This window comes from Perca fluviatilis, chromosome 12 (genome assembly GCF_010015445.1).
Source record: "Perca fluviatilis chromosome 12, GENO_Pfluv_1.0, whole genome shotgun sequence".
Taxonomy (NCBI): Eukaryota; Metazoa; Chordata; class Actinopteri; order Perciformes; family Percidae; genus Perca; species Perca fluviatilis.
Genome location: NC_053123.1, coordinates 24,090,434 through 24,099,933, shown reverse-complemented (window position 1 = coordinate 24,099,933; position 9,500 = coordinate 24,090,434). Strand labels below are relative to the sequence as shown.

General features: G+C 40.6%; 1 protein-coding gene across 1 annotated transcript in view; it reads left to right on the top strand.

The window, feature by feature from the left end:
* Positions 1–9,500, top strand: part of cerkl (ceramide kinase-like) — a 36,419-nt gene that overhangs the window by 25,794 nt on the left and 1,125 nt on the right. Inside the window, exons 6-13 of the mRNA XM_039817749.1 lie at positions 1,691–1,821; positions 1,956–2,030; positions 5,849–6,026; positions 6,700–6,747; positions 6,836–6,861; positions 6,968–7,076; positions 7,203–7,299; positions 9,075–9,271. Coding sequence (XP_039673683.1) covers positions 1,691–1,821; positions 1,956–2,030; positions 5,849–6,026; positions 6,700–6,747; positions 6,836–6,861; positions 6,968–7,076; positions 7,203–7,299; positions 9,075–9,271 — 861 coding nt within the window. The remainder of the gene's footprint in view (positions 1–1,690; positions 1,822–1,955; positions 2,031–5,848; positions 6,027–6,699; positions 6,748–6,835; positions 6,862–6,967; positions 7,077–7,202; positions 7,300–9,074; positions 9,272–9,500) is intronic.

Sequence of the window (9,500 nt, the reverse complement as noted above, 5' to 3'; positions counted from 1 at the left end):
TTATTGTCTCTTACTACTTCCATACTACTACTACTACTACTACTACTAATAATAATAATAATAATAATAATAATAATAATAATAATAATAATAATAATACAAAAAACCTCACCTGCACAAAATCTGAGCCCATAATATAACATGCAACAATATTCATACTGAGAAACCCACCTAAAAAACTTTTTACTAGCCACCAACCAAACGCTGTACATTTTTGTGACTATTTGAAAAATGCATTCAACTGTTTAAGTATATAATTGTAAAAAAAAATTAGAGGACATGGTAATCAAGATTATCTACAGCCCTAACAGTTATTGATCCCTTTCAAAATGAAACGCGTGTTCACTTTCTATTCCTTCAATATTCTATTCCTAATGCAAATGTTTTTTAAACACGATTGAAGACCTGAAACTTTTTTGGATCCCAGGAAGACTAGCTGTTCGTCTAGGCGTCAGCTAATGGGGATCCTTATAATAGCATTGAGCATTCTACTGATTATTTAAGTAAAATGAGTTTCCACCTTCCTGTTTATGTTTCTGTCTGTCCCAAAGTAAAACAACTCACTGGACCTTTATTGTGAAGTTTAAGAAATGTATTGTTAGGACAGGGTATCATTTATTAATTTTTTCATACTTGAGTTTTAATACAGATGCCAAAGCAATACTGAGCATGTTTTTTTACTAAATTATTTTTGGATTTAACAAAAGGTTTTCAAATGTTGAAGGTCCCATGGCATGACAATGTCACTTTATGAGGTTTTTTAACATTAATATGCGTTCCCCCAGCCTGCCTATGGTCCCCAATTGGCTTGAAATCGTGATAGGTGTAAACCGAGCCCTGGGTATCCTGCTCTGCCTTTGAGAAAATGAAAGCTCAGATGGGCCGTTCTGGAATCTTGCTTGTTATGAGGTCATAACAAGCGAGATTACCTCCCCTTTCTCTGCTTTGCCCGCCCAGAGAATTTGGCCCACCCATGAGAGAGAGGCATCATGGCTTTCAAATGAGCAAAGTGGCAGTTGGTCAAGGCCACACCCCCACCCTCCACCTTTCCCCTCCCTCTCTCCTCCTCAATAGCTACAGACACAGAAATGGCACATCCTAAGTAAAGCTCATGGTGGGACTGGCTCTAGTGGCTGGAATTCTGCACCAAGGCTGAATTTCGGGAAAGAGACTTCAGATACAGTATTAGGGCACCACTAAGGTCTATATAAAAGCATCCAAAGAGCACCATGTCATGGGACCTTTAAATGTCGTCTTTCCATCTAAATAAAATAAAGTCTAAAATGGACACAATTTTAGTTTGGATTAGGATATTTAAGAAGGCTAAGAGTGCCAGCGTTACGTATTTGACAGTTTTGGTACTACACAAATTTTGGTCGGTACCAAAAAGTATTGAGGCTTGATGATACACCAGCCTTGTTGAGTGCTATTGTCAGTAAGTAAATATTCAACAATGGTCCTGTGGAGAAGCCATGCCCCCTGCTGGATAACTATGAACTTGAGTTCAAGATGCCAAAAATAAAACACTTTTATTCCCTGGAAGTTTAGATCAGTGAAAAAAATGTCCTTACTTCACAATACAAGTCCAGAGGATAGTTTTATTTGGACCTGGATGACTGAGACAACTCTACAAAGACACAAATCATTTTCTACCTTTTTGACTCTACCTGGCAATCCACCTGTCTGTCAGGGTTGTGTGTGTTGGTGGGGATGGTTCGGTGGCAGAGCTGTGTCACGCTCTGGTCCTCAGAGCTCAACTGGATGCTGATTCTCCAGAGAAACCAGTGACACCAGTGCTGCCTCTTGGAATCATTCCTGCTGGTGAGAGAGAGAACACACATCCTCATATAGATACACACACTGTAGACCAACACTGTGCAGAAACACATATTGACATTATGTAGAAACTGCCAGACAGTGTGTTTTATCAGATGTTTGTCTGTTCATCTATACAGGTTCTACAGACGTGGTTTCCTGTTCTGTTCACGGAGTCAGAGATCCAGTCACTGCAGCCCTGCATATCATCCTAGGTAGGTTCTACCTGTTCCACATCTGTAGGTACAACATCCTACATAGGCTATAGTCACATTGGCTATTGTGGGTTCTACTTGTTCTATATCTATAGTCACACTGTCTTAGGTAGGTTCTTCCTGTTCTGTCTATAGTTACATTTACCTGTTGGGTATAGTTGGGTTTACCTGTTCTACATCTATAGTCACAGGGCCTCGGGTAGGTTTTACCTGTTCTATGTTTATACTTTTGTCATCCTGTCTTCCTGGGTGGATTCTACCTTTTCTAGATCAATAGTTGCCTTGTCTTAGGTGAATCCTACCTGTTCTAGATCTACAGTCACATCGCCCTATGTGGGTTCTACTTATTTTATATCTATAGTCACACCATTCTGGATCAGGTCTAGCTTGTTAAAATCTATAGTCCCTTTTACTCTGTGGGTTCTACCTCTTCTCAAATCTCTAGCCACATCATTTGTGTGTGTGTGTGTGTGTGTGTGTGTGTGTGTGTGTGTGTGTGTGTGTGTGTGTGTGTGTGTGTGTGTTCTACCTGTTTTAGAGCTATACTCATGACATCTGGTTGAATACTACCAGTTCTAAATTTATATAGTTTTATTTATATATATATATATATATATATATATATATATGTATGTATGTGTATATGTATATGTGTTCTTGTTGAGCTTTGCTGTGATTGGGTGATGGTCACTCAGTTTGAGAACAAATAAACATATAGACAAGCGGTGTGACTGGACTCTGGAGGCAGCAGACAGACAGATGTCTAACAGCAGGATCAGTTTCAATCTAAATCATAGGTTTACTTTGTTCACTGTAGCCCCGCCCCCTTCACCTCTCAGGTAAACCTTCTGACCAATCAGCTATGTTTGAATGAATGAACTAATTAACACTGGAAGATGTGTGTGTGTGTGTGTGTGTGTGTGTGTGTGTGTGTGTGTGTGTGTGTGTGTGTGTGTGTGTGTGTGTGTGTGTGTGTGTGTGTGTGTGTGTGTGTGTGTGTGTGTGTGAGTGAGTGAGACAGATGGGAGTATTCAGTGGCACATATTTAATTCCTAACAATAGAAAACAGTTAAAGTTCCCATGCAGGAAGCTGTTCCCACGGACAGGTGACTACAGGTTAACCAAGGTAAACATACAGTACCTGAACTGTCTGTTACTGGCAGCACACCTCAGAGTGTCTCCCATGTCTGTACGGTGCATATGAAGCTACAGCCAGCAGCCAAATTAGCTTTTTATTTATTTATATTTGTTTCACCTTTATTTTTACAAGCAAGTCATTAAGAACAGGTTCTTATTTACAATGGCGGCCTGACGAGTGGCATAGCCACTTATGGAAAGGGAAGGAGAGCTAGATAATAAATGCATTAGAAATGATCCATGATATGATGGTTTTGAAGGATGAAATGGAAATTAGTTTGTCCAGTTTGAGAATCTTTTGCAGAGCATTCCAATCGTGAGTGGCAGCAGATTGAAAAGATGCGAGACCAGAGGCAGAGCTGGTTTTGGGAATGCTTAATTGAAGATGAAGTGAGGACATTGTATATGACAGACTTTGGCTGCAGCAGGTGACCTAAGTAAGGAGGTGATCGGCCAAGAAGGGTCTTGTAAATTAAAGTGAACCAGTGAATCTTACAGCGATTGTGAAGGGAGGGCCAGTTGACAGATGAATATAGGGTGCAGTGGTGTGTATTGAAGGGGGCATTTGTGGCAAACCTGATAGCGGAATGGTAAAGAGTGTCAAGTTTTGATAAAGTGGTCTTGCAAGCAACCCTGTATATAGTGTCACCATAATCTAACATGGGTAGAATTGTCATTTAAATGAGAGTGAGTTTGGCAGAAATGGTGAAAGTGGAGCGGTTTCTGTAAAAGAAACCGAGTTTGGCCTTGACCTTGGATTGCAGCTTTGATATGTGGATGGAGAAAGAAAGTGAAGTTTCCAACCAGATGCCCAAGTATTTATATGCAGTGACTTGTTCAAGGATAGCCCCCTTGAAGGTGGTAATGTTAAGGGCGGGAGAAGGCGTAGTACCCTTACGGTAAAACCACATTACTTTAGTTTTGGAGGTATTGAGAGTAAGTTTGACTTGGGAAAAAGACTGCTGTAGTTGGAAGAAGCTATCTTGCAGAGTAGTTTGAACAGTATCAGAGGAAGGACCAGTGGCATAAAGAATTGTATCATCAGCATATAAGTTAATGAGTGAATTGCCAGCTGCATGAGGAATGTTATTAATGTATATTTAGAAAAGTGTGGGGCCAAGTATGGAGCCTTGGGGGACACCCCTGGTGACCGGGAGAGAATGGGAGAAAAGGTTTTCAAATCTTACACGTTACACCCAGTGAGAGAGATAATTGGAAAACCAAACCAGTGAGTGATCAGTGACACCAATGCTGCTAAGTCTGTGTATGAGTGTATTGTGGTTCACAGAGTCAAAAGCTTTGGCAAGGTCAATGAATATAGCAGCACAGTGTTGTTTGGTATATAATGCGGATGTAATGTCATTGAGTACCTTGGTGGTAGCTGTAACACAACCTTACCCAGATCGAAAGCCAGACTGTGCCCCGGAGATGATACCGTTCACATTAAGGTGTTTGGTTAGTTGTTTGTTGACAAGTTTTTCCAGAACACAAGGCAAGATGGAAATTGGAATTGTCTAGGTCAGCCTGATCACTGCCCTTAAACATAGGAAGCACAACCGCTTCTTTCCAAGCAGGTGGAAACTCTCCAGTATATGTATTACCTGCTGGTAAAAATAAATATTGGTTGCACCTTTAAGAAGCACTGCAGGTTTGATCTCACTGACACACACACACACACACACACACACACACACACACACACACACACACACACACACACACACACACACACACACACACACACACACACACACACACACACACACACACACGCCATATGGAGAGGAAATCAGATTCTATCCAGAGAGACAGACTGGCACTCAGTCAGACAGACAGGTGGGGAGACAGCAGTTCAGTAGGTTACAGCAGGTATGCGGCCAGATGGTGTGTGTGTGTGTGTGTGTGTGTGTGTGTGTGTGCGTGTGTGCGTGTGTGTGTGTGTGTGTGTGTGTGTGTGTGTGTGTGTGTGTGTGTGCATGCGTGCATGTGTGTGGAGCATCTAACTAAATAGTTGGGATGGTGAAATCATGTTGATGAGGTTAATTATATTTTCATTCCAGTTACTTCTACAGTTTGTGCTGCATTCATAGGCTGTGGGAAAATAAGCCGTAAAAAAATCTTAACAAAAGGTTGATTTACTGAAATTGTTTTCAGCTGCATCTTGTGGCCTTGACCTGCTGATGGAGTTTGATAGTTTTAGGGGTTTTCACAGCATTTAAAATAATTTAAAGCAGAATTTCACAAAAAAGTTGAAAACATAAAAAGGAACTTGCCTTGTGTGTGTTGTGTGTTTTTTGTCATAAAAAGGAATATTGTCTTTTAATCTTCACTTTCACAGAGAGGGATGCATTTGTCCTAAATCTGCTGCAAATGTATTCTTAAATCTGCTGCTTCAGAGACACCTTAAACTGGACTGACCAGAGACTGGTCACTTTGCTGCAATGTGATTCCACTGAAATTTATAGATATTAACACACACACACTGACCTCTTTCTGTCGCCCATATTTGTGCTGCTTCTCATGAATATTAATGACCTTCTCACCATACGACCACTTGGCCTTCTTACAGGCTGTGTGTGTGTGTGTGTGTGTGTGTGTGTGTGTGTGTGTGTGTGTATTAATATTCATAATTAAAATATAATTCATCAGTATTTAATTTACTACCGTCTGTCTGTCTGCAGGTCACCTGCAGCAGGTGGACATGTGCAGCTTCTCGTCTCTCGGACAGTTGGTGTGTTTTGGTTTCTCCGCCATGTTCGGCTTCGGTGGCCGAAGCTTAGCTCGGGCAGAGAAGAAGAGGTGGATGCCGTCGTCGCGGCGACGAGAGTACGCTCTGGTGAAGACACTGGCTAGGCTGAGGTAACACACACATACACACACAAATATACACATGCACAATTTTTGAGTTATATAGAGCAAGTTGAATTTAGTTTTTTTAAGGGTCCAAGGATGGAGGTCAAATGTTCTTCAGATTTTAAAGGGATAATTCGGATATCTTTAAGTGGGGTTGTACGATGTACATATCCATACTCAGTGTATTACCTACAGATGGCGGTCGGCACGTCCCCAGTTTGGATAAGCACACAGGAGGACCAACACACAAGCTAAGCAGAACAGTAATTTTACCTTGCAGAGCATGGGAGTTGCTGGTCTACCACTGCGGCTGTTAGTTTGTTTGTGTTATTGTGTGACTTTGCTGAATCCTAATTAACCCTTTAAAATCCTCTTAGACAAAATAATGATTTTGGTTATTATAATATATAATTAAATATATTAATACAAAATTGACTTGGATTCAGAGTCTTATAAATAAATAAAACATGTCACAAAAAGTTACATAATTCAAAAAGTACATTTTTAGCCATCCCAGCAGCGTAATGGATTAAGATGGTGAACATGGTGAACATCAAACCTGCTAACCATCAGCATGTTAGCATTGTCATTGTGAGTATGCTGATGTTAGCTTTTAGCACCGCTGTGTCTAAGTACAGCCTCACAGAACTCATTTCAACTTCTCTTCTGTCTCGCTCAGACCAGAAGACTGTCAGCTGTCTTTTCTACCAGTGAAGAAGTCAAACAGGTGAGAAACACACACACACACAAAACAATTGCAACTTAGCACAACTGTTTGTCATATTCAAAACTAAATTTGAACTCATCCTTCTCAGAGACCAGGACCAGGACCCAGAGTCAGGTGAGACCGGTACTTGTCTAGAAAGAAGATCAAAGCTGGTCCATATTCCGTCCCTGTCAATACAAGTTTGATTTACTGTTTTTCTTTCTGTGATTGGTCGGTGTAGGAGGGGAGGAGTCCTGGACGACCAATCAGGGCCTGTATTTGAGCATCAGCATCATGTCCATCCCCTGTCTGAGTCCACACACACCTCAAGGACTGGCTCCCAACACTAAGTAAATGATGAGCAGTTAATCCTTCTGAGAATGTTAAAGTCAGCTGTGTTGTGACTCTGACACTGCAGGATTGTTTCATAATGTTTCTGCCATTGAACATATTCTTCCACTTCCTGTTTGTGACAGTTTAGCAAATGGCAGTGCTGCATTGATTGCAGTAGGAAATACTTCCAGGTCAGAGTTCATCAAACATCTGAAGAGATACAGCGGCAGTAGTGGACAGGTGAGAGCAACTGTCAATCAGAATGGAAACTACTACTAATTAATTCTACAATCTTGTTTAGACCACGTGGGTTAGGGATGGGGTTTGAATTTTTTTTTTCAAATTTTCAAGAGCTGTTTCAAATTTGCTCATGGAATCCAAATCCTTTCAAATTTCTTATCGGATTTTATTAGTTCACCTTTCAACATTTGAAAAATGACTAAAGGCTAAAATAACTCCAACAGTTATTGCAGGTTTAAACTGACCTGAGGTGATCAGTGGATCATTTCTCTAGAGACGAGTCACCACTCTGTTGGTTCAAGTGTTTAACTATTAAAACACACAGTCCACTTGCGGTCATACAGCGGTGTTACAGAGTGATGTTTCTTTGCGTTCACAAGCAATCTTTGGCTGAAAACAGACAAAGCTTTCATTTGTAACCAGCCACAGTCAGCTGCTACATGGTTTGACAATTCTAGGTATTTTGCAGACCGGGAACCAGATCCAAAATGGAGCTGGCTATCTGAACCCATCCCTAATGTGGGTTGTGTTGTCTCACTCTGAACCTTCGGCATCCTGATAATTCCACCTCTCACAGAGCCAAAATAAATAAACTAGTTAGTGAATAGATTAGCCTGGTTCAGCTTGGCCTGGCCTGTGAGACCGCACACTAACCCACTTACTAAATATACTGGCAGTGTGGAATTCACTCTCCTGCAGAGTAAACAGTCTGTTTACTCACTGACCTACATCCTGTTGGAGGGACAGACAGCTCAGCGTCAAACATGACAAGACGGAGCTGACATGTAACCATAACAGCCCACGTTGGAGTCCCAACGCGGACGTTGAACCTGACCTGAGTCAGTCCGGACTTTTGCAGGGATAGAGGAAGTATTAAGATTTTTATCAGGAAAATGTAGTATGTAGTATTGAAAGTACTCAACACAGAGACATTACCAGATTCCCTGTGAGATATTGTACAGTATATCTAATGATATTATATATATATATCATTAGATTATTTTTACTTTTGCATTCATGTTTATGCAGCATTTTAACTGTTGCAACAAATTATTATTTTCATTTTGGATTTAAACAGTAAGAAATGTCCTTCATTATTACCCAGAGCTGATAAGTGAAACCTTCACATGCCTTGTCAAGTCTGACCAACAGTCCAAAAACTTTAAATTATTCAGTTTACTATCATTTAAAACAAAGAAAAGCAGCACATTGTCATATTTTAAAAGCTGAAACCATGAAACGTTTTAACATTTTTGCATGAAAAATAGTCAGATTAATTGATTACTCATTAAGTTTTTGCGATGAATCACATTTTAAAGGTTCTTCATATGTTATCAAATTAACATAATTGAGTTAAAAGTACAACATTTTGTATACAAAGTAGAGATACCTAAAATGTGTACTTACGTACTGTAGTAAATGTACTTAACGGTCCACCACTGGAGTACTTTTGTAAAACAGCTTCTAATAAAAAAAGATCAAACCTGAGGAGGAAAGAGAGCAGACAGTCAGGACAGAGAGACAGTCAGTCTGTCTGTCTGTCTGTCTGTCTGTTGGTCTTTGCTACCCCCTGTTGGATCTTCATGGTGTTACAGTAGATGCAGAAGAGGACTGTAAACAGGAAGAAACCCAGTCACTCCTCCAGATAATAAAGCTGCTTAACGAGGATCTTAATGAGCCTTTCTGTTCTCCTCAGCTGACCTTTGACCTGTGAGGACACACACACACACACACACACCTCTGTTAGTTTTTACTGTCTGATTGTCTGTCTGCAGTTCAGCTTCTCATTCGTGGAGACGCACACCGTGTCAGCTGTGAAGATCCGTCCCCGCTCACTGATTGGCTGGTCGGAGGAAGAGAGCGAGGAAGAGGGCGAGTCCAAAACCTCGCCCATCATCCAATCGGAGGGAGCCACCTTCCCCTGGAACATCGACGGAGAGCTGGTGGAAATTGCTAACGAAGTGCTCGTCAGGTAAAAATATAATGTATTAATAAATATTGTTATTAACTGTGTATCATTACGCTGATTGAAACAGGGCGGCTGCTAACTATAAATGTAATGATTGATTAACTTGCTAAGTTAATCAATGATGAGCAGTTAATTTATTAATAAATTATGCTTTCGGCCTTTAGAATGTCAGAAACGTTCAAAGTGATGTCTTCAGATTTCTATCTATCCATTGAAGCTACAGAGTAAACTA